The 25,681-nt window shown below is 44.7% G+C and overlaps 1 protein-coding gene across 3 annotated transcripts; it reads right to left on the minus strand.

Annotated features, from left to right (window-relative positions):
* Positions 1–328: 328 nt before the first annotated feature.
* Positions 329–23,124, minus strand: LOC122403377 (BMP-binding endothelial regulator protein). 3 transcript variants are annotated; one of them, XM_043406870.1, is made up of 11 exons: positions 22,633–23,124; positions 13,337–13,461; positions 10,208–10,293; positions 6,594–6,696; positions 5,101–5,277; positions 4,704–4,886; positions 4,007–4,266; positions 3,370–3,529; positions 3,092–3,279; positions 1,731–2,128; positions 329–1,602 (listed from the first exon to the last, which is right to left on the minus strand). In XM_043406870.1, exons 2-11 carry the CDS (start codon positions 13,434–13,436, stop codon positions 1,347–1,349), a joined length of 1,911 nt encoding a protein of 636 aa, XP_043262805.1. In that variant the 5' UTR covers positions 13,437–13,461; positions 22,633–23,124; the 3' UTR covers positions 329–1,346. The 3 variants fall into 3 exon arrangements, with proteins under 3 accessions (XP_043262805.1, XP_043262806.1, XP_043262807.1); XM_043406871.1 differs by lacking the exon at positions 22,633–23,124 and adding an exon at positions 13,599–13,892; XM_043406872.1 differs by lacking the exons at positions 13,337–13,461; positions 22,633–23,124 and having other exon boundaries at positions 10,194–10,293.
* Positions 23,125–25,681: the final 2,557 nt, after the last annotated feature.

A 25,681-nucleotide genomic window follows, 5' to 3' on the forward strand; every position in this document is an offset into this window, starting at 1 on the left:
ACGGTAGAAACGGTGACTAGTAGATTTTCGTCGAGCAGTCCCTCGCGTACGGTTCGTTCTCCGGGAGCGAAAGAGGGACGCAACAGAGAGAGAAAGATAGATAGAAAGAGAGAGAGAGAGAGAGAGAGAGAGAGAGAGAGAGAGAGAGAGAGAGAGAGAGAGAGAGAGGAGAAGAATATGTGAGTGTGTGATGGGAAGGGAAAGAATAGATAGGCGAAGAAGGTTGCTTGTCAGTTCTACGATTTAGCTAGACTCCCGGCAGGTGAAAGAATCGACTTGGTTTGGGGAAGACGTTCCCAGGAACGAGAGCTTCCACTCTCTCAGTTCCATCGCTACATTCGTCAGACGTTGTCGCACTAAGAGAACAGTAAGAGTCATAAACTATGGGTCTCAAATGGAGACTCACGATGATTCGTTTTCTCACCGTTGTCCAACTCCTGTTTGAGATTCAGAGTTCAGGAGCCTCGTCCGTACGGGGCCCACTAACAGTCTTTAAAGTGATCGCTTGACATGGCCCTAGGTGATGGAGTCCTCCCCGACAGGGCAAGTGGCGGGACTCCCAAGTCGTTTCTTTCACTCGTCGGTTCTTATGCCTTGTATCTACTCAAGAGTTTAGCTCACAAGAGTCGCTATCGAGTGTATTCTTTTTTGTCGTGAGGGTTCTTCCATGCATACACACGGGGGAGGGCAACGTCCAGCTGAAGACTCTTTCGTTTGCTAATGTGAAAAGACTCTTAAGGCCACGTCGGACGATCCTTTTCTTGGGCGTTTTGCTGCCTTCGTCTTAGCATTGGATGGATCGTTGGAAAACAAACCATACAGATCTTCGACTTGACACCCAGAGTTTAACAATCGTTAGACATTACCCTAAGAGATAGAGACGCAACACTTGCTAGGCCCAACGCCTATGTAAATTCTCTAGGAATAAAGGATCTTTCCGATAGATAGGCAGTAGCTCTTCCATGCCTACGTGAAAGAGCTCATACGACCATGTCAATCGAGCGTTTCTCTCGAACAGAAGAATTACGATCATTTACCCATCTTGTCCCTGACCCCCATCTGCAACCCGAAAACGCTCGACCGACGTAGACCTTGTTCTCGATACCAAGATCCGAGAGTGAAACTCTCGACTGGTTACCAGACACTGGAGTCCTGGATTCAAGACTCGAATCGATCGAGACGGTTAATCGTCTCTCGAGGAAAGGAGGCAGAGATACGGTTCCGCGGCACCGAGGAACGCTTCGACGTCGAGGCGAGTTTGTCCGTGAACGGGCGCGTCGACGCGATTGGACGAACGAACGAGAATCGGTCGCGATCCTCGTCGGCTGCTTCGAAACTCGAACTGATCAGGAGAAACGGGGGCCTAGCGCCGCCGTTCCCAAGGACTGGTCCCAACCGGTTCGACACCTGGACGATTTTCGCCAGTGCGGCAGCTGAATGCCCAGCCTCTTGCACTCGTGCGCGTACGCGGTGAACGATTCGCAGTAGCAGTTCTCGCTGGGGCACTCGCACATGTCCTGCAGGCAAGCCTTGTAATACATGGTCGGGTTGACCTTCTTGTGGCACGCGTCGAAGATCTGCGACCTCAGCCGGTTGCATAACCTGCGCATCGGGATCGAATAAGGAAAGAAATATAACAATCAAGCACAATACGAAACAGAAAGTCTCAGATTGTAAAATGATAAAGGACTTTTGGTTCACATCGATACGATGATGTGCACGTTGCTCACCGATGATCCTTCCGTCCTCTGCAACGTCTTTCTCTGCCCACGTTGGTCGCAGGCTTTGGCCTGACGCAACTCCTCTTGGCTCCTACCGCCCAGGATTGGCCGAACGGTTGAGGATCCTGCAGCAGCCTGCCCCGCCTGTTAGTAAAGTCATCCTTCGGTAGGGAATTGAAGTTCCCGCACAGACCGCAAAGTCTACCCCTGTACGTTGTCGGCGCCGATACTTCGAGGAAGCTTATCCCGTCCCACAGAACCTTGATTCCGATTTGCGTGCTTACGACGATACTGTCCACCGTCCGATTCACCTCCAATCGATTCGCCACCTTGTACGGCACCTCCACCTTCTTTCCATTCACCTTCACTCGCATCCTCTGACCGAGATTCACCTTCAAGTCGCCTACCTACGGCCACCAAACATACAGAGCTCGTACACCCGGTCCAGTGTGGCCAGATGGGCCGCCTTTTTCCGTCATGCACAATGGAAAACAGTGGCATACTATTATTAGCCTGTGTTATGGGCACAGGCCACATACAGCTACTGTGTTATGATCATAGCTCACCGTGGTACCACAGTAAATTTTATCAACTGGGCACTAGGACGACACCTGGCGTTTAACCGCTAGTTGGCGCTACTATGATGTAGTATACAGAATCAAGATGGCACGACTTGAACGCCTTATCGTACAATGTCCAGCTACATTCGTCGCTAAGTTTCATACATTAGAAACAATACATTTTTATAATGGGGTTCGTGTGACCCGGACTAACCTATTTACGACGAATCGCATTAGTCGCTAGGAAATGATTATACTCTGTGAATGACAGTCGGAGTTTAAAATAGGTTATCAACCTGATTAAACTTCTATTTGTTCACTCGAAATGAGTAACGCGGAGTGCCCAAGGTTCTCGGGGAATGAAATTTTTTAATTAATTCTGCGTTGGTAGCATTTGAATATCAAACATCCGGTGACTCGTCCTAGCATACACGTTGACCATGGTCCCAATTATACATTCGAAACATATGATTCACTGTCTAAATACTTCGCATAGATGATATCAAACAATAAATATAACTTTTGATATCGCAAAATATTTCTTACTTGTATCAGGACTAATACGATACCTATTCAGCAAACAATAATTTCACTCCTGAATCGATAATCGATTTTAAACGTTACGTATTGACAAAGCACTGTTATTTTATAACGACTCAAACGAATTATCACGGAAAGGTTAGCGATGCTTTACCATGAAATTTCATAAAACGGCAACAAATTGGGTATACGTATGTTTTTTAGACGCGATAACTCAAGTTTAACCCTAATTCTGTCTCCTAGAACTTTCGATTCTCTCGTTGCACCCACCTTTATAGCAATTGTCTTGGTCCACGCGGAGAATCTCGTCGACTTGGCGTCGTTGGTCACCCGAATGCTGAACGTGTGGCCCGAGCAATCACTGGCCAACTGATACTTGCACGCACCCTTGAAGCTGTAAAACTTTCCGTCGAACGTGCGATAGTGCGGATCCCCGAAGACCGTGCACACGCCGTCGCCTGCACAACGCGAAAGATCGTGTCGGAAATTTGTCGGCGGCTGATGGCTGCGCGAACGCAAACGGTTACATTACGATCGAACGACATTACTTTCGACGCAACGTGGACAGCACTGGCCCTCCGGGTGTTCCAGCCTCGAGTTCGGTGGGCAGGGTAGATTCAATGGCGGGCACATCGGCATCGCGCACCGCACTTTGCCCTGTGTGCAAGCGCATGCCTTGCAGGAATCAAGCTTCCAAGTTTCGCCATCCTGCCTAGGACAAAACAGAACCTTTAAACCAAGAAAACCAGTCGAAATCGAGGTTTCTAGCGATTTTAATAATTGTCATAACTTTACGACAGTATTACCAATGTATTAGCGTGGTCTTTACGATTACAACGAATCCAAACGCGACCTGAATCGGACCATTTTGAATTATATGATATCGTAATGATTTCGGAAAAAATTTTACTGACGTATAATCCAAAATAGGGAGAAACTCGGTAATTCTACTATAAAGATATAATTAGAAATATATAAAATTGTATATTGGATTAGCGGTTGACACGGATGAGGTTTCAAGTTTAGGACAACGAGCGCATGATTCGTCTCCGTCATTCTCGGTTTATCCCATTCGCGTGTCGCGCAAGACAAGAATAGCTACCTACCTCGCTTCCGAGCGATTTAGTAGTTCCGATTTCGCTCCTTAAGCACGGGAACTAATATATTATTATTATAAATACTCGCCCCGTAAGTTTTCCCGGCGTACGTGCACGACGGTCGAATTTCCTCGACCTCAGGACACTGGGGACAACAACGACCCGGAAGAACGGTCTGGTGCTCGCTGGGGCAGTCGTGGACTGGACACGTTTCTCTGACGCACGACACGGCCGAATTTGAACAGCTGCAGCGCGTGCACTGGTCGGCGTAAAACTGTTTGCCAGAATTGTAGATCATCGTTCCCAGCATGCACGCGCCCTTTGGCGGTGACAAGTATCTTCCGCTGCCTGTAGGCGCAATCGCGAAAGAAAAAGAGAGGAAAACACGAAAATTAATGTAAAGCTACGGTCGTCGTACGAGTTCTACAGGCTGGATAATTTTAACTATCTTTTTGACTACCGAGCACTATAATTATTCTGGATGAAACATCGCGCGTTAAATGTTTCTTAAAATTTCGCAACAGTAATTAGTGGCTGGTTTTTGGTCTCATTCTACGTTATAGAATTAACGAAAACAACTTGACCGTATAAAAATGTTTTGTTATTTGTAATATAAGAATATCGGTTTAAAACTGTGTCAGAGTTGCGTACTGTGAGGTTACGAGCGCACCGTAATATTATTGTTTTGACGCGTGATGTTGTCGGCCCGTACGACCTTGCTGCGGTTAAAGGCAACGGTCGCGAGGTAACAAACGCGTTCGAAAGTAGAAAAACGTTCGAGATACCTCTGCAGCGGGGACAACACTCGCCGGGATCGTGAACGATCCTCGTAGAAGGACAGTGCAGCACGGGACAAGCCTGTTTGGCGCAGATCAGCCGACCCCCGTTGCACCTGCAAGTCACGCAGGGGTCCTCGGTCGTCGTTACCGATCTGTCCGCTGTCACCATTTGTCCGTTCACGTAGCATCCTGCAGATCGCAAACAAAAAAATGGCATCGAGTTCTAATCGATTCGTTTCGACGGGATATCGTGCTACGATCGATCGCGCAACAGAAATGGAAACATCTACTTATTTATTTCTACCTTGACGATGTACAAGTTGGGATACAATTTAGTTCGTTGATTTCTTTAACGCAATTTAAATTTCTTTCAAGGACAATCTCTCCGGAGCATCGTACTTACCCGCACAAACTGGACAACATTGACCGGGAGCAGCCGGAATGGGCTTCGAGCATGGCGTGTAACAGTGCAGTCGGGACTCGGTGATCACTCCCGCTTTGCAAGTGAGGATCCTGCACGGGTCTGCTCCTTCCGTCCACTCGGTCTCGGACTCGTGGTACACTCCGTTTCGCACGCACCCTTCGAACGGTAAGTACAAGTTCGTTTGTGTAAATAGAGATAGATATTTCTTTTTAAAACTGTACACCGAACGATAATTAAATATAAACCCTCGTCGGTCGTGCGTCACCTCTGACGCGACAGTGCAATTTTACCATGCGAGTCGTACGTCACGTGGGACGTGACAAGAACGAACAAATTGAAACCTGCTGATTGCCGCATGCATGAGTGCTCGCTTTCACATTAGAGTAGTTACGCTCCAGCGGTCAACACGCTCAGCGACATTTGCGTCATTACTTTAATATTTCATTTTTTGTTTTTAATTATAACAACGTGGCGTACAATGGTGATGACAATAGCGAAGTTTACGATGACCGACGATTCTGAGAGTTAAAATGTATGGGGGTGGTTCCTATAATCCGGGGACACTGTGCTTGATTCCACGACGGATTCTCGTCGGATGATTCGCGACAGCGGCGTTGACAGATTCGTGTCGATTATTCGGTCCGCGTTGAACGGAAAACTACCGGGGGCGACGTAATCGCGCGCGGATTCGGAAGAGTCCGCCGCTCAAAGGCGAGATTAATGTCGCCCAAGCGAGGAATTTTGTCGCTGGTCGCGCGAACAGGGACGGGGCTTGCGTCACGGTTAACGTAATTAATAGAGAATGAGATAAGGAGGCCGCGGTTAAGCGGAGCATCTGTCGGTCGACGGCTGCCGGGTTTGTAAACAGTCGCATGCGCCGATGCCGAAGTTCCTTGGGTTTATCGGCAGTATCGGCGAACAGTAGCGCCTTTGTGCCCCGGGAACAATGCTCCGAGCCGGGCATTCCTCTCTTTTCCTCCCTCTCTTCCTCTTTCTCGGGAGCGCGCTCGTGACCCTCGCCATAGCGAACAACCGGGTCGGTCCTTTGCCCGAACCAATTACAGGGGCCATAGACGTAACAATTTTTCGTACGATAAACACGTTCACTGTCCGCTGACCCACATGTGGGTCAGGGCGGTTGTGACTCGAGAGTCCAGCCGAATAAATCTCGTACGCGCCGATAAACTGCAATATTTTTCTTGCACCGAGAAGTTTAGCCACGTCACAAGGACACCGACGCATAGTAGTTGGGACAAGATAGCGAAATATTGTTATGAAAATTTCAACGACACTGTGGACGTTCGAATCTGTATTCGCCATTCTAATTACAGACGACAAGGATCGTTTCTACTTGCGTAATTTTTTTCATACGTGCGTCGAATTGTTCTAAAACAACGTTGTCGGCGCTCTGTCTGTTAGTTTTGTTAGAACGATTCGGATGTTGAGAGGGGTTTCCGTTCTTATTTTCATACCTTTGCATCTGTGACAGCATTCGTCTTCGCGCGGCTCCAGCAACGTGTAGCAACCTTCGATGCTGGGGCACTCCTGTTGCTTCCTGCACTCGACGAAACCATTCTGCAACAGATAAAAGACGACGCTGTAGTCGCGAGCTGCAGGTTCATGAAGCTACCGGTTGATATTTAAGGTGACCAAAGTATTAACAAACTTTAAGGTCATTTTTACGAACAAAGAAGCAAATACGTGTAACTTGTTTTTCGAGGTTCGTTTACTGGTCCTTCCGAGATATCAGTGACCATCCTGTTTGGCAACAATAAAATTAATAAACATTTGTATAATTTATTTGCACGAAAACTTATGTTGTCATTAATGTCTAAAAATGAGAAGATACGAATATAAAACTAATAAGAAATCGAATAATAGTTTACTTCTGTTAGTTTCGTTGTGTGATAGGAATGATGGGAAAAAATATTAGAAAAAAAGCATTATTAGTTCGGAAGAGATAAATATTATGATAAACAAACAATTTTTCTCTAAGTTATATTTTTCATGACTTCAAGGTCATCGATATTTTTTTAAGTAGAACTACATATTTGTATCATCGTGACGTAATAGTTGAGGTCAAGATCAAGTCAATCATCTAGATAGCATGACTTCTATGCGTTCCTGAATAAAATTCCTACAAATAATGAAAAAAAAAAAACATTGTTTCAACAAAATTTCGACTCCGCATTTTAAATTATTTATTTGCATAAAAAAAATTGATTTCCGATAATATTTTTTTGCAAATAATCAAGCCGGTGATTAATGATTACAAGTATTTAGTAATCAATAATTGTGATTAATGAACAACCCGGCTAATCAAACCGTACGTATATTCATTAGACATCATTAACAAATTATTCGTTAATCACGAAATGGTTACACTTCTGATTATGATTGAATCGATACGTGAATAATAAGGAAGCTAAAAAAAAAACTGGCAGCAAAAGCTAAAATCATCTTTCATTGAATAATTACAAATTACTGATTTATGATCGCAGATTACGAATGTCGTACGTGATTACTCGTTAATGTCAGTGATGATTAATTGACGAAGAAATACCGTAATAACGTTTCTTCCGTTTCCTGTATACACGATGCGTACGATTTAGTACAAATACGATAACGATACGACTTTTTGAGAAAGCTGAAAATATATTCCAGAAGAAATGAAATTTTTGTCCGACTTGGGACATTTTACTTAAAAAATTCAAAATACGCGAATAGGTTAGAACGACACGGGTTTTTGCTGCCATTTGGAAATTCGTTTCCCGACGGTGGACGTCCCGATCTCGCATTATATGTATACGTGACACGGCTATCGTCCACTCCCGGTGCAATTATTTCTCTCACTCGGTTATCGCGTCCTATAATTAAACCCTTGGGATTTATCTCGCGGCCGAATTGCGTAAAGCAATTTAACACGGGTCACTGGTAGTCGTGTAGCGAACGCGAAGAAGGTCGCGGCTCTCGAAAATAACAAAGATTACGGTCCGTCTGTGCGCGAACGCGAAAGGGGGCTTCCGTTCGCGCGATGCCCGCCAGCGAAATCGAAAGGAATGGCACGAAGAAAACGAGCCTCGAGACGTCCTCGAGGTCGATCGGTCGGATCGAACCAGAGTCGGTCACATGTTTTATCTAGATAACGAATAACCAATCCGACTAACCAATGGCGGTTTATACAGGGTGTCCGATACATCCACGAATGCAAATTTACTCGTAAACTATCCGATGCACGAATAACAGCGCGGACAGGAGATCGAGCGGCAGTGGTCGCACAAAGATGGCGCACGTTTTTCGTAAACGGAATCATCGTGCAAAGAAGTATCAAGCTATTTAAGCGGTATCGGCACGTCTGTTAGTCGGGTTATGTTTACATCGCTCGTAGAAACTCGTCAATGAGGACGACCTCGTGAACGTTTTCGCATTTAAAAAAAATATTAACAAGCAAAATTACTACCCGACGTAAAATATATATACGTTATGTAAGCCATATAACCGTACGACCAGTAAGAGAGGATTATCGGCGTTATAAATGGCGGGTTCGAGTTGCTCAATGAAAATGTTCTCCGAATACCTATACGACGAGTATTTTATTCGTGAGTCACGAAGACGCGTTTTTCTCCAGATAAAACTTCTAACGCCACGGATAGCGAATAACGATTACCCGGGATAAGTAGAAACGTATAAAAATGTTTCTATCCGTATCGTTATCTGGCCGAAGATTTATTCAAAGTTATTCGAACAACAACTGCGGATCGAACGATCGGAGGATTTACGACCGTTCCGTGCGACGTCAGCGTAATCGATCATTTTTGATCTCCCCTCGAACCGGCGAATAATTGTGTCGCTCGCAGCTGGCAGGATTCGCTTCTCGAGTCGCCGTGGCACGCCAGACCAGAGAAAACGAGAATCTCTCCGCGAGTCGACGAACCAAACGGCCAGATAATTGTCGGGGCTAGCCGACTGTCCTGCTAACATCGCGCTCGCGGGAGCATCATCGCTTTGGACGATACTCGGAAGATTTTTCCGCCCCACAGGTCTAGATAGCGCGGCCGAATCGCGAAGCGAGACGACCTTTCGAGCGACTCTTCGAACGAGAATACATATATCGGCGAGTATGTGTCTCGGGACGTTTAGCGACGCGAGCCTCTTGCGCGATCGTTGGACGTTCTTAGATAAATATATTATACAGGGTGTATCCTAACGCTTCAACGATCGCACATTTCGCGCAAACAATGGCGACGACGTTAAACACCACAGGACACAGTTGGAAACATTTTTTATGGTGCCCCCTGGTTTACAATCTCCAGTGAAGTGGTTTATTCTGTGCACTTTAATAGCACACAAGGAAAAGCAACGGAAAGTACTAAATATATTCTTGTATATTTTAATATATTATTCTTAGCAGGAGTCATTAAGAAACGAGACAAGATCATCGTTTATTTATTTAGTAATGAATAAAAATTTTCGATTGTTTTGTGTTAGGAATCGGGGTTGAACGAAGAAATGTTTTTCAGTGGACCCAGAAATAAACATCCAGCGGATATAGATCTGGGGAATGAAGAGGTCAGGCAATAGGACCTGCAGAACCGATCCATCTGTTAGAAAGTCGTTCGTTCAAGAACCGTCTGGGTACTCGGCTGAAATTGGACGGTGCACAGTTATGCATAAATCACATGCGACGTACAACGTCTAGTGGAACTTCCTCCGATAATTCATGCATCTGGTTACTCAAGAAACTGACAGAAGATAGCGATCTAATCTGTCTCTATATCGATCAGTACATGACCACCTGGGTTTCGTCGGTCTACGAAACATTTTAACAAAACGGAACTGTAACCTACAAAATTAGTATTATATCGTTTCTACTCTACTCTAGTTGCGTTGGAACATTCGATATATTATATCGGAAGAAAATTAGTTGCGACGAAGGATTTGGTAATTATTTTATTGATTTAACTTTCGATTATACGATCTTGCGTTTTTTCAAATTTAAAGTCGAATTACGATTGAAATTTTGTTTGTATTCCGTGAAATGCAGTAAAGTCGTTAAATAAATAAATAAATACCTTGGCGAATTTACCTTGCATATGCAGTTGAAGCACTTGGTGTTCGGGATCTTGTCGACGGTAAAGTCTTCTCCCTCGACGTCGCAAGTTTCGCGACTACCTGCAATCAAAACCCACAACGCTAATCACAGCGGGAACAGAATCCGAGCAATGTCGCGCGAACGGATTGACGGGTCGGTGCGTCTCGCGGTTGCGAGATATCGATTTCAAGTCGCGATAAATTCGCGCGACATCGTCCCGCCCAACACCGGTACCGCGGATCAGGAACGACGCACAGTGGCCAATTAAAAAAAAAATCTAGCTATAAAACGTTTAAAATGCACGTCGACGTTTACGGCCTTCGATTCGAGTTCTAATCAGGAATTGCAGAATGGTCGTACAATTGTATTACTTATTGATCCGTACGGTGTAAAGTATTTATTAGATTCGATAAATAAAACTATCTATAGAAACGAATCGCAGACGCTACGCTGCTGGACGCTCGCTCGGAGTGTATTTGGTGAATCGTCTAGAAATTTACGAAGGAAAATGGGCTTAAATATTTCGAGTTACAGAGATACCACTGTATTCGAATAGAAGTGTCTTAGTATTCAAATAGTAATATTCGAAAAGTGTAATATTGGTACAGTGTCGTTAGAAAATGAGATTTTTGGACGGTTTTGTTTTTTGACTCGGCGAAGGCTTTGAATTATTTCGAACAATCTCATCCCCAATTCTGGGCCACTGCGCGTCGCGTCGATCGGAAGCGGACGCGGACGCGGAGACTGATGCGGATGCGTGCGCTGGTGTTACTTACGTGAGAGGTTCCCCGTTTTCGGGACCTGCGCTCGTACTCGATCAGGCCTGCCGCGCGAGTCGTGCGCGCGCACCGAACGGCAATAATCTACGGGGGAGATCGATGGTTCGGCCAGCCCTATTCCCAGACGCAATCCATCGATAATGATCTCCGCTGCTAGGTCGGCGAAGCCACCGTCAACGTCCCTCTCGGTTCCCTCGCGCACGTATTCCTGCACACTTTAAGCAACTTTCTTTAAAACGTGCGCACTTTTAGCTACCATCGCGGACCACCAACTCCGAGCTACCCGGGTACGCTCGGTTACCCGCTAAATTTTCGACTCCTACACGCTTTCCAGCCTGGCGCACCACGGTTTTCCATGCCGTTCCTCGTCTCCCTTTCTCTCGCCATCAACCGCCCCTCCCCACCGCCCGCTTCCCTTCTCGTCACGTGGCGGTACAGAATTCAAATCGTAGCGCGCCAAAAATGATCGACCGATTTCAGCGGTAGCTACACCTTGAAAAATATTCGACGAGCGATTTTTTTTTAATTCAAAATATTGTAGTTACGTATAATGAAAAGAACAGTATTGTTATCTAGCTATCCAGGGCTGAGTTTACCGTGTCTTGCGTGGAGAAAAATGTTAAAAATTACTTATTGATTATTGTCCAAGGTGTAGGTTGTAACGACATCAAAGATTTTTGGCACGTTAGGAATTAATTCAGGCCCAATGTGCACCGTTCTCTTGGTACACCGAGTGACACGAATCTGTACCGCGCGAGGGGCTGCTGCCGGGACAAAATGGCCGGTGATGACATAGAAAAGTAGGAAAGTGAATGACTTGCCACGTGACTCCCGTGACATTATTAACTGCGTCAGAAGACTTGACAGAAATATTCGAACGATGCCACCTGTTTGTAATAAAATTTATTCAAATATCTGTATTGATATAAATTTTATTGCGAACAAGTATCGCTATTCGATACACATATTTGAATAAACAAATTACATTGTTTAAATATTTAAGTCGAGTCGTCTGATGCGGTTAATTGCGTCATGAAGTCACGTGGCAGTGTGACGCGCAGTGTTTCCCCACTCCCTTAGTCTCCTACACCACCGGCGGCCATTTTGTCCCGGTTAGTTGCAACTCTGTACATGCCCTTCGGGCGGCACGAGTCACTGCCACCGAATGTACCATCGTTATCGGTGATTGCGATGTTCGCACGATTTTGTTACCAAAGATTTTAGAACGATTCGAAAACGACGATGCTCCTATCATTTCCACGAAAACGTGGCGTTCCACGGTGGCGGATCGAAAGTTACGCGGGAACCTCGAAGAATTCGAAAAGTTTCGCGTGAACTTTTCACGAATCCCATCGGACATGCTTGACGTGTCTTTTTTTTTTTTCTTTCAAGTGCGCAGGAATGCGTGCGAGAAAGGACGCGGTGTTGGCGTTGGCGTTCGCGGCCGGTTTCTTCACGTTCACACTCTCTCTCTTTCTCTCTCTCATACTCTCTTCCCCCATCTTTCTCTCCCTCGTTTCTTTCTCTCTGTCTTTCCCTCTCCTGGCCTCGAATATCGTTTCGCAAAACACGCGAAAGTGAAGAACGTTAGCGAAATGTCGCGAGAAACTCGAGAGAACGCTTTTTCCCGATTGCGTTGTTCGATTCTTCTTTCAACAAGACCTGTGTCCAATTGAATTCTACTTATCGAAATGCCGTAGCAATCGCTAGTAATAAATAATTCATTTTTATTTATTTACCCGTTGAATTACTGTTTTTGTTGTTGTTGTAAAGCCAACCCTAAAACCAATCATAGCCTTTTAACGTCGTCAGGAATACTTGGAATGCCCACAGTACGGCAATGCCCGCTTTCAAGTGACAAAAGCGGGGTAGTCTGCGGCGACCGTCTCGACGGAATATTTTCAAACGTTAGGCGTCGGAAATCGCGCGTCGCGACAGAGATTTTCACCCCATGCGAGGCGAAGGGAGAAAGAGAAAGAGAGAAGAGTGGCGCGAAAACAAAGGGAAACGTATATCCCCTGCGCACCACGCGATACATCGACGGACTTGCTCTCTCGAGTCATCGAGTCGAGATCCGACCTGACTAGGCGCAAATAGACCGGCAGATAATGGAGATAGACTAAGAATAGAGCGTTTAAAACTCGTAAATAGAGCGTGACGCGCCTCGCTCGCGGTTCTCGCGAGAACGCGAGCGCGATTGACTTTCGATCGCGACCGGATCGTTCCTGAATTCGCGAACTCGACGACTACGAGCGCCTCGAGGGGTAATCGCTCGCTCGGCTGCGCGCGCGCTCCTTTTCGAAAGTCGTAGCGCACGACGCTCTTATGGACGCTCCGAACTCACCTATTATGCTCTCCGAGGCGTCGCAACGACCGACCGACGAAAGGAACGCCAGGGCCAGAGCTAGGGCCAACGGCGTCGAAGAGACTCGCGTCGACTCCATCTTCCCCTTCGCCACCGACGGTTTACTGGAAAAAAAAGAAGACAACAGTGTCCGTCAGTCGCCACGTTCTGTTGTATCGTTACGGGCAATACCAAAGTTTCAGCCAAAATTTCGTTTCCGACTTGTTTGCAAACTTGTGCAACTTTATGTCAAAGACCAAACCTTGCGTCGGAGTGGCTCGTTGTTACGTGCGCCTGCAAAGATGGCCGACGGGAAAATGGCACTCGAAGGGACGCATGGGTGCGAGGGATAGATCCTCGAAGCCACTGGTGGGCCGCGTAAAACTCTTTTCGTCGCGGTGGAGCAAACGTTGCCGCCCTCGAAAAGGTGCTGCCCCGGGCGGACCATCCCCCCCACCACTCCTCCCCTAGCTACGTTACTGGTCCAGCGGACGTTCAGCGACGCGCAATAACCCCCGAGTCGCAACAACAAACTGAACGCGAAGAAAGGAGCGCGCAGAGATCGGGAACCGTGCGGTTCTCGGTTGTTGTGCGCCGCGAACGCAGCACGATCGACCGTTCGCGACCGATTATTGTCGTAACCTTCCGTCCGTGAGTATATTTGCGCTAAATCTCCGTATATTTTCACGAGTCACGGGCGCTCCGACGCGGAATCTTTCTTCGAAAATCCATAACAGCCGGCTCTTGCGGTCGTTCCAAGAACGACGCAGTTACGAGGCGTGTCTCGGCTGACGCCGCAACGTTCGACCGACTAACGAGCGACCTACGCGTCCCGTTCGTCGACGATCGGTTTTCTGTTGCCCGCGTCCTTCCGCAGGTTCGTCGCGACGCTCGCGGTTTCGAGTCCTTCGCGAGATCGCTTCCCCGAGACGCGATCGAACGCTTCGGGGCTGGCGCAAATCCAACAGAGAGACCGGCTTACTCCACGCTGTTTTTCCCTACGCAAATAGACTCTTTATTCAGGCTTGTCGCAAACAAATCGAGCTATTCTATTTCGACGTTTCGACTCGAGTTCGAGCCATTCTCGGAGGAATAAAATAATACGGGGCACGTCGTCCCGTGACTCGTCGGGTTGCTTCCAAAGTATACGTTCCAAAAAAAAAAAGTTTTATATCAAAATTATACAATATACGGGAACTTCTGATACTGGAACGGTTTTTCTGTTTAGGTCGTCGCTTTAGCCCGGTACTTGCACAAAACTGTTTCACCGACGATCTTGAAATCAATAGACAGTTTATCAAGTATTCAAGCTTTTATCTATGATAAAAATTATAATCTACCAGCCGCATACGAGACTTTAAATAATGGGAACGACGAAGGTCCCTTCTACGAAGATCTATTATAGTTGTGTAACGCTAGATGTGTGCTGCAACTTATACCTAGTATAGTTCCAAAAGCAATTTCCACACTCGTATCCCCCCTTCTCCCTTTGTAAGTTAGAGAGCGGTGCAGAACCGAGTGCGATTGATTTATGATCTAGCAAGATGTTACAAGCGTAAACAAACATTAACTGACCTCGACGTATAACGGATCAAGTTAACTTTCATATACCCATTTTATTGTTTGCAATGCAATGTTATGTTTCTGAGGTAAGCGAGCGCATTTGGAAACGTTCGTACAATGTTTTCAACTTTGCTCGTCGCTGTAAACTCAACTATTGTTTATATAGTATTCATCTATTTGTTTATACACAGCATGCCCGGCAACAGGTGTCGGATACTTTAATACTGCGAGTACTGTAACAGGTTTTGTCTGAAACTACGCGTGGGGCCATCCGTCTTGGAATTTACCATGTTTAATGTTAGCGTAGGTAACAAGAAAGGTTAGGTTAGGTTAGGTTAGATATAAAATACAGAAATAGTGGCTGTTAAATAACAAGAAAGTTTCGAACGTTACACATTTTTCTTCTTAATCTTCTCAAAATATATTAATTTATATATCAACAATTCGTTCTATTATCGCAACTTCTGCAACATTTTCAACCTGATTTTACAATTCACGCTACTCAAGTTTCTGTCATCGATTTGTTTTTCAATTAATTGATTGGCTAACTCTTGTAATATCCTTCGCCTGCTCGTTTCTCAGAAGCATTCCGATGGGCTGTTATAAATAAAGAATATGCATTCTCCAGCAACAATGCGTGCTAATGTATACAATATTAATAGAGGCCACCTTCATCTTCTACGTTTGTATAATTAGTCTCTTCTCGGTAGTTTCCTTTTTTTTTTTTATCAATCTATGACCAATTTAACGTTTTTTGCCTTATTATAAGTTGAGAAAAAAAATTGGTTTTCAAAGTGAATAAGTAAATAAAAAAATCTTATCGTGCCATTAGTTCGCCATCATAGATCTAAACGGTGCCGCGTGCTTAACATATTCCCAATCAATTGGGGAGATCTCCTTTGCGCTACGCCGCATTATGCTAATCAAAGATAATATTAACAGGCACTAGATAAGAGTTCATTTTTGTAGGATGTAAATATGTAAATCACTTATACTGCAAGTCTTATGCAGATTCGTAATCTTTTTCGAACCTCGATCAACTATTCCCTATTTGCAATTTAAAAACAAATAATTTCATTGATTTAATCAGAATGTAAAATAATTTATCTTTTCTACGTTTTGTTTTCAACAACATACGATTTTTTTTATCAATTATTCTTAGTTCAAGATGTTTAAAAAAAAAATAGGAAAAGAAGATGGAAATTTTCATATATTTTCCATATTGTACAAAATAACGAGTGTTGAAACAATATCGTAATATATGATTAACACTCGATAATTGTCAGCACGATCAATACTTTGCTATGATAACCTATATCAAGTTCATAAGCCAACACAGCGTTATTTACCTCAGCAACGAAGATACTCTGAATTAAATCAAGCATTATACAATATCTAGTTAGAGAATACGAATTATTCATGAGAAAATGATTACTCGCGAGAAAAATAACTGGCAATACATTTTCCGGTTCAGGGAGTCCCCGAATCATACAGGTGGACGATTTTTAGTGTTACCTGCTTTCTCTAGATGTCGCTAGAAACATTAATTTTCATTCGTTTTTGTAGAATAAAATATACAGGAATTCGGGACACAGAAATTTGTCCTTTCAAGCGGCAATTCAACGAAAAAAAAAATTTGTTTAATCACCGTTAAATAGTCTTAGACTCGCTGAAAAATTCACGGGTAAGAATCTCGAATGCCCATCGCTATTCGCGATATTGCGTAGCGTCGAGGTTACGTAACATCCAAGAGTCTCGTGCTTATTTAGGAGAGAGTTTTTAACGCGGCGCGTCTGCCTGGCGATAAATCGAATTGGAACGATCGAGACCGGAGAGATTCTCGACGGAGTCGGCGATTTTCGCGGGTCGTCGAAGGATAAGCAAACGACTGGACGGTGGCATGGATCGATAGAGCCGCGTTCGGTGTTGCAATCGAGCTATCGATCCGCGTGCACTCGTGGCCGCGATGCACGGAATTTTCCCTCGGCCATTGTCTAGCTCAGGGATTCTCAACGGGGGCCGTATGACCCTTCCTCAATGGGTCACTGATTTATTGGGGACCATGCGTAAAAAATACTAAAAAGTGAGAAAGCCACGACTGGGTGGACCACAAAAAATAATACCAAAATTATTAATATAATATTCAACGTCTGTGTGTTTGTGATTTCCCTGTAGCTCCTACCATTTTTGTCCAATCCAGATGAAATTTTGTTTCGTTGCTCCTTATGGCCCGGCAAAAAGTATAAACTATTTAGTTTGTGAGAATATTTAAACCGGGGAAAGAAATTCGCGCTTCTCGAAAGAGGCAATGTTTCGACGGATATTCCACTTCCCATTCAACTTAATTTGGTGTTAGTCGAATTCTCTATCGATCATTAGAAATTCGTAATTACTCGTATTACGTGTCATAAATGAACAGTTAATATACTATTGTTTTTAATAACGATCAGTAGTTAGGAGAGATGAAGGTCAGAGGGATGAATGAAACTTAGAAAGGGACCACGGATAAGAAAAGGTTGAGAAACACTGATCTAGTTCTCTCGCTCGCGTTTCCGCGCCGCGTATCCGGCTGGTCGCCGAGATTTTCATGCAACGTTAGGGCAAAATGTACAGTACTGCAAATAATTATAAACTCAAACGTTTTTTCTGCAATATTTCCAACAAGCAACTATCTTTTATCGTGTTCGATTTATAAGCATTTAAATAGAAGAGATTTCAACCATTTGTTTACAGAAACACGAGTGAGCTGTATAAGTAAAATCGTAACTTTGAAACTGTAGCATTTTTAGGTGATTTTTTACTGCCTTTTGAACATTTCTAAGAATCAGTCCGATCGCAAAGTGTTTCCATGAATGGAACTAGTAAATGAAGTTATAAGGTTATCGGTGTTTATTACACAAATGCTACGTTAAGAAATGCTTACAAACGTTTGATTTTGTGGACTAGATAATACGCGTATACGTATGTATATGTATATTAAACATTTAATAAAATAAGACGATTTATAATATTAACGATATATGTCTACATCGTATACCATCAATTAACATATTTGTAGCTTAATAATGTACTTTTTCGTTCCCTTCAAATTAAAAAAAAAAACAAAAATCTATGTTAATTATATTATTAATATATATTATTTAAAACCGCCCCCAAAAGAGTTACAGCCTCTTAATATATCATCTGAAACACTTTGGACACCCAGTATAACGGATAAACGCGACGCTAAGTGCATTTGCATCGCTTGCACCAACCTCAGACCGACTCTGTTAATGATTATGATTATTGAGTAATCGGTAATCGTGATTAATGAATGACACGAGTAATCAAAGCGAATGTGATCATTAGACACGATCAACTCATCAATCATCGATGAAGACACTCTCTCATTTACCTTTTTTATCCTTTTGAAAAATAATTCTATCCTCAACCGTCTCCTCGGGAAAAAAACTCAGCGTTTCACAAAACTGCATACGGTAACAAAGAACGTGAAACTAGAATGTGCAATAGCTCTAATGATCTTTAATAACAGCGTTGACTTCTCTTCGAACTCGGTTTAATCCTTTGACCCTCGCTCCACGTCCATTTGAACCCTACGCAAACTATACTTAATGCTTCGGGGTTCTCCAGGTTTCCTCGGTATAGCAATTTTCGCTTAGGTCGAGTCGAGTTAATAAATGGTCAAGTGAATAATGCTATTAATTGTTGGCCAACTCTGATTTTCAGCGTTCGCGTTCGTGTCCTGTTCGCTTTCACGCGCTCGCGTCAAGGATTCTCCGGATCGAGTAGCCATCCGGGGGCGATTCGTGGAGCAGGATTTGCATAGAATCTCGCGCGACACGACGGGAAAAAATGCGGCCAAACCTACGAGCACCGAGCCTAGAAAGTCGAGCGAAATTTTCCGCAATCCCGGTCGGATTGTAACGAACCATTTACGAAAATTGATTTTAGTACGAAAGAACGAACAAGAATCGTCGATATACGATGAAAGACCTTTTCGAGAAGTACAAGACGTTCCAAGCATTCCCAACAACCATGATAGGCCATAACTTTCGTTGGGTGTAGATCGAATTTAGTCGATACAATTTTATTAGGTTAAACAATTTTTCTTTTTATATATGTATATAAAAGCTTTTAAATTTAAATTTGTTGCAAGAAACAATATATATTAAATAGGTTAAATGAGTATTCTAACTCTATAGTTTATACTTCGTTAGTTTATGTGGACATAAAATAGAAAATCGCCGTCGTTACGCATATGTGACGTTGGTTTCTCACGAGAATCGGTGCGTCACACTTAAGTATCTACGTGACGCATGGTGGCAAACGTGTTAATAAAATATTTATTTCTAGAAATGCGTCAACCTTTAACTAAAAGGGACCTGTATAATGTCCGGATGACGTAATCCACAGAATCGTGCATTAGCAAGGGATAGGAACAAAAAACTAATTATTAATTAATTTACAATTTATTCGACGAAGAATAAATAACGAAAAATAAATGTCTTGTTCCGTCGTTATTGCTCCAGCTGCATCGAGGAATTTACCACTTTTGTGTTTGGTTGTTGCGATATTCGAGGAAAAATAGAACCGTAATTATTATGTGAACGTGAAAATTCGTGAAAAAAAATATGGAAGGGGGTGCCCGGTTATTGGCATAAGGATTAATTTGGTAAAGCTGGATTGCTAAAATACACCGTGCGACGGCGCCGTGAAGTCTCCGCCGGTCGGTCAGCGGAACCAAAAAGTCTCAGCAGTCCGACTGACCTCCTGCTCCTCGTCACATTGCCGGCTGCATTCTTCTACGAACACCGAACCGTCCGAGGTTTTATCCTCGACTGCTGAATCGGAGATAAACGGAACTCGTCTCGTCCATTAGGCTCGCAGCATCCGAGACGGAGAAGAGAATAGAGGAAATAAAATAAGACTAAGGACTCGACCACCTGAAGATCTCGAAAACGCAAAATAAGGCATTACCGTTTCAATCCTGGACGAGGGTCCTTTGTCACAAAATAAATTCATATTTATTTAGCCATTATACTCGCTGGTACGGTTGATCGTACACCTGTGAATGCTGTGCAATTATCAACATTTTAGTGTTTCTGTTGCTATTTACAATTTCTAGGTTCGGGATTCTTTAATTGCGTTGCCATTGTTTAACCTTCTCCCTTCGAGCTCTTTTAGATTTGACACTGGTATAGTTCGCTTGAAAACGGGGTAGGTAGCGATTTTTATCTCGTGCCGAGGCCTTGTCTCGCGCGTACCATCTGACAAAAAAAATGGATACCGAGAGAGCGACCGGGATAGAACGACTGCGAGCGAGTCTCGCATTACGTGCTTAAACCTCTTCACGGACATATTACTTTGTTCTAAATAAACAAAACTTCTAACTGATACTGCCCATGACATCTATCAACCTTGCGACAATGTACCTATGTTATGTCATTGGGAAATTCAATTGTGAATATTTACTTACAATTTCAATAGTGACGTTTATGTTACAATATTCGAAATAAGTTATAACCTGATCTATTGGTTAGTTCAAGAGTCATAACTTCTTGAACAAAAGTTAGTTGGAAAATTTACAATTTTCATTCTATCTTGGAAATAATATCGACGAAGATTATGAATAGTAACGAGCCTAAATGAGAACCTTGCAGTGCACCTGAGGATGCATTAATTATTCCGAGGTATCTTTGACTCGATCAACATGCAAACGACCACAAAGTTACCAGTCTATCCAATCTAAGATATTTCCGTAATCCTATGTTAAACAGTTTAAACATAAGTACTGTATAATCAACTCTATCTAATGCCGTCATAAAATGGGTATAGATAGTATCAACGTAAGAGTCAGATACGTAGCTGCAAAACAAAGCAAAGTTTGAAGTTACCGATCCATAATAAAGCCGTGCTGTTCTTTGTGTATACACATTTTATAGAGACGAAGGCAATTTGCAATTAACAATAGTAATAATAATAATTATCCACATATTCACAAACCCCTCGTCTTTTATATTTCTTTGTAGATTCCTCTTACCTATGAAATAGGCGCTGAAGAATGGCGCTTGTGCCTCGTGGCGGCACGAGGGTCGAGTGGAAGAGCGTGCTCCTTGACAAGAGTGATCGTTTTATTTACCTCGCTTTTTTCACGACGATCCTCGACGCTCACGAAACGTGGCACAGTCCGAGATTCCGGCATCGGCTCGACCGTATGCGCAATCATCTTCACGTAAACACGGTTTTGTATGGCACGAGCCAGTGAGAGAAATAGTGATAGAAAGAGAGAAATAGTTGCTTTATGACGTGTCTTGGAACAAGGTTCCTTAAATCGATAAGGTCGATCTAAATGGGTCATCAAGATATGTATATACATAAATTTATCCATAATAAAAAATACGATGAAAATTGGATGGTCTATGCACTGATGTATACGCTACCTTATCTTAAAGCAGGCGAAACAATGTGGAAAGATACTGTAGAGAAATACAAAAAATACAGTGACTAATAGACATGGCGTATTAATACTTCATGATAATACTCGGACCCTACAAAAATTGCATCGATGGAAATACGAGGTTCTTCCGCATCCCCCATACTCACCAGATCTGTCACCAACCGATATCCACGTATTTTTGAACCTTTCGAAACATCAAGAATATTAACTTGCTTCTAAGACCGACATTGTTCCTTGCGTTCCCAAACATTCCGAAGGCTTCGAATTGTATCGAGAAATACATGTACGAATGGAAACGACCAAAGGAGTAAACAAGAGTCGAAGTATGAAAGCAGAGACAAACAGAGGGAGCGTGATTGGGAAAGGGATACGGGAAACCGAGGAAGTCGAAAGACAAAGAGACGCGTAAAAGGAGAAAGGGAAAGAGAGGGAAGGCTGCGACCTCGCGTGCTCGAGCGCGAGTTTACCGGAGCACTCGCGGGCGACTTTGCCTCGTAGCGTCCTGAGAAACGATCGTTCTATCTCGCGTTCGATCGTTCGGGGAAAAAGAAGTCCGGCCCATCCGTAGAGTTCGTCGATCGAATTTGTTCGATCTCCTCTGTCCCTGTTCTCACCGCGGACCGTTCGATGGAAACAATAACAACGGCTGCAACGTCCTCGAAGCCGCCGAAGGTGATCGACGACGCGACGCAGAGAGGGCAGCTCGGCTCCCGACGAGTAACTGGAAGTAAGTGGCACGAGCTGTCGCGTGCAAGCACGCCACGGCGGAACGACAACAACGGAACAGGTGCGTGGAAACGAGAAGGGCTCGCGTGTGTGTCGGTATGCGAGCTGATACGGGGCGTACGCGTACGCGTACGCGTCGGTACGTACACAGACGCCTAGTTTACGAGCCGTCGTGGGCGATCGTAGCGGTGCGAGGAACGAAGGGGAACCGCGAGCCACCTAACGTAACCTACACCTAACCCAGACCTAACCCAGACGGGGTTCTGTTTCGCGTCGCTCGCGACATCTAGCACCGCGTACTCAGCTGTCAGACGGTTACGCGCCGTCTTCGATCCTCGATCGTGAGCGCATCGTCTCCCGATCTCACGGAGAATTCCACTCGCGGGGGGAAAAAAGCTTGGTCGCGCCACTACGAGCACGCGATATTCGACGATACGCTATACCTAGAGGGCGAAATAGAATTCCCATAACGTTGTTTCTATAAAAATACAAGTCTCACGGCTCTTTTCGTCAACCGTCGTTGAAACGAAGTAGAATCCTTGGCACTCACCTGTGTCGAATGTTGGCCGTCCTCGAGGGAGGATCGGAAGATGTTGACAGCGATGGCGGTATCGGGTATGCACGAGCTCAACCACCGTCGGAGCAACTCGTGGCCGACGACCGTTCGCTCGAAAAATCGCCACGGTCCCGCGACACTCGGCGTCGACACGTCGACGAGGCTGCTGCTTTCTCTTGGCCGCGGTCGATCGGGGCTCCGTTCATTTGACGAGTGAGAAAAATGTCCGTCTCGAGACGCGTGCACCGTACGCGTCCGCCTGTTGTGTTGTTGCGCAGCCACCCTCGGTGTTGCGGCAGCTTCTCTCGTGTCTCTCGGCAGGCAACGTGCACTCGCGCACGCGCACGCTCGCGTAAACGTCGTCGCGTTGAACCGCGCGCGCGGTAACGTTGCTCGCGTTGAAAATCGACCCGCTGCGTTCGCGACACGCGAGCCTCGAGCAGCAACTAGCAAACGATTCCGCGTCAGCTGCTCGCCGCAGCTGCACTGAAGTTCCGTTGCGACTTCCACCACCGTGCCGGAGCCTAACGAGGTTCCCCGTGCCGATAGAGGGGGGCCGGGGGCACCGCGGGGCGAGGAGGCGGCTGGAGTCGAGAGAGTGGTGGCTACGACGGAGATGGTCGTCGAGACGGCGGAGGTGGCGGCGGTGGAGCAGCCAGAGAAGCTGGAGAAGCCTGGTGGACGACCAGGAGACGAAGCAAGAGGAGGAGGAGGAGGTGGTCGCCGATAGAGACCAGGTCCACTCGGAACCGGAGAAGAGAACGGCGGCGTGGAGAAACTGCGAGGTTTTCGAAGAAGAGAGGGAGAAACGACTCGGTCGCGCTCCCGTACGTTACTTTTGCGACCGGACTAATTCGATTATCGTTTTCCAACCTTCTCGGCCACGTTTACTTATCGATCGTACGTAAACTCGATCGGGGAAAGCTTGTACCCTGAATAATCGACGAACGATGCTTACGAGAAGCATTTTAGTTTCGGAATGATTTACGTAACTTCGCGATGGATACTCGCCGAGTAATCGCCAGGGATTCGATTTTACGGTCGAAGCAAACTACGAACGGAACGAAGAGAATGAGAATTGCGGCGAGAGAAAATCTAGGAGGAAGGGAGAGATCGGACTGTAGAGGGAGAAACGATCGTTTGCTCTCCTGTACGTTGCGTTCGCGACGGGACTAATTCGATTATCGTTATTGATCCTTCTCGACCACGTTTACTTATCGATCGAACGTGAACTCGATCGGGGAAAGTTTGGTCCAGGGTTAATCGACGCGCGATGATTTCAGGAAACGTTTTAGTTAGATGATGTTTTACGTAATTTCATTGTAGATTTCTTGCCGACATCGCAACGCTGTGTTCGAACGTATGGCGTTTCGAAACTGAGATTTGCGAGAAATGAAAATCGGCGACTAACGGCCAGGAGGAAGGGAGAGGGCAAACTGTATAGTGGGAGAAAGAGGAGAGCTCCCGAGGCGGTTGTTGCGTGCGACGGGAGAAAAACTTTTCCAGTGGACGCGAGTGGAGAGAAGCTGCGGAAGCGCGGGAACGGAACGTTCCATAACGTTTCTGTGGCTTTCTGATTAGGACACGACAATTCCTCCTTTTGGAAACGATCGATTTATCGCATCGCGTGTTATAGAGAACACAGCTGTCATACTAGCCGATGATTAGGGTAAAGTGCCAATTACGAATAAGGTTTATAAACATTATATCTTGGGTCAATTACATGAACCATAAGATTGACAGATTTTTTGTTCTTAAAAGTCCCGATAAATAGCAAATATTTTTTGTAAAGTTGTTGTCTGGTTGTGAGAACACTATTATTTTGTTATAATAAGCTCCTAATTCAGACTCGTATAATTCCAGAAGTGAAAATAAAATTGAATGTTATAGAACGAGGACCACTTAACTTACACGGTTTTTATTGAAACGAAATCGAACATTTTGGAAAACTGCAAAAAACGAACTATGATAGAATTTCTTACGAAAGCTTCGATATGTTTATAAAATCGATAGTAGATAGAATATACACAAGGATCGTTCTCGTCGATGCTGCTTCTTAATAATTTATTTTTTTTCTTTTCGCTTCGTGTTACAGAGTTTTATTGTCCGTTAAATAAATTCGATTTAATCGAATCTAAGGTTCGTCGGAGAGAAACCACGCCGATCGCGAGGGAAACGTTCCAGGCGCGCGCCGTAAACCTTATGGGATGGACCGCGAAATTTGTTTGAATTAGCAAAATAAACGATTCGAAAACGTTGAACAGACGTTCCCGGACGATCTTGCGGTCAAATCCACGAAACGCGAACTATCGCGATACTATTTTCGACGAATCGACACCTTGGGTCTTTTCGCTTGGAGACAACTGGATCGCGTCTAAGAAGATTATAACCCTCTCAAAAACCGATGGAACACATTTAAAGACCGATATTATCCATCTTTTTTCCATACAAATTTTTGGAATTGTCATCTTCAGGTCCCGCGCTATCCAGTTTTCTATACAAATTTTTGCGATCAAGTTTCCTGTAAAAATAATCGTTCGGAAGATCTTTAACGACCCCGTTGGGAGGTCAGGTTAGGAACCAACGTATTAGGTAATACTGTACTCGCCGCTCAGTCTGGGGCACAAGCTCGAGCGATGGACAGGCTGTAAATTTTGCGAGGGTCGCGGAAGCCAGTCATTAGCGCGAGTCTTGACTATCTGCCCGTTCATCTGTGCGACCCTCGTTTGCGGGTTTAACGATTTTCGTCGATCTATGAAGTCGTCGAGTCCTCCGACCGTCGGCACTTACGGATGATTTATGGATCCGTTAAGACGAGCTCTGTTTTTTTTTCACGTTCCTTTTTTCGACAACACGAACGAATACCCTTCACCGCGAACTGTTCTCTCGCTGGCATTTTTTTCCTTGTTATTCGCGGCTGATCGACGGCTACGAGTTGACAGTCAAATGGACAGACGCATCATTTTTTATTTGGTCTGGATTTTCGTTTCTGGGTCGGTTGACATTGTTCACAAATATAAAAAATTTCGGCAACGTCAAAGGC

Source organism: Colletes gigas, unplaced genomic scaffold (genome assembly GCF_013123115.1).
Source record: "Colletes gigas isolate AHSC1104 unplaced genomic scaffold, ASM1312311v1 Colletes_gigas_Sc00051, whole genome shotgun sequence".
NCBI lineage: Eukaryota > Metazoa > Arthropoda > Insecta > Hymenoptera > Colletidae > Colletes > Colletes gigas.

Excerpts from the sequence above, each read along its gene's own strand:
- LOC122403377 (XM_043406870.1), bottom strand. The coding sequence starts at position 13,436 with ATGGAGTCGACGCGAGTCTCTTCGACGCCGTTGGCCCTAGCTCTGGCC. Across the intron at positions 3,280-3,369 it reads CTGTCCACGTTGCGTCGAAA|GCGACGGCGTGTGCACGGTC; the intron begins GTAATGTCGTTC and ends CGCGTTGTGCAG. Across the intron at positions 1,603-1,730 it reads AGAGGACGGAAGGATCATCG|GTTATGCAACCGGCTGAGGT; the intron begins GTGAGCAACGTG and ends CCCGATGCGCAG.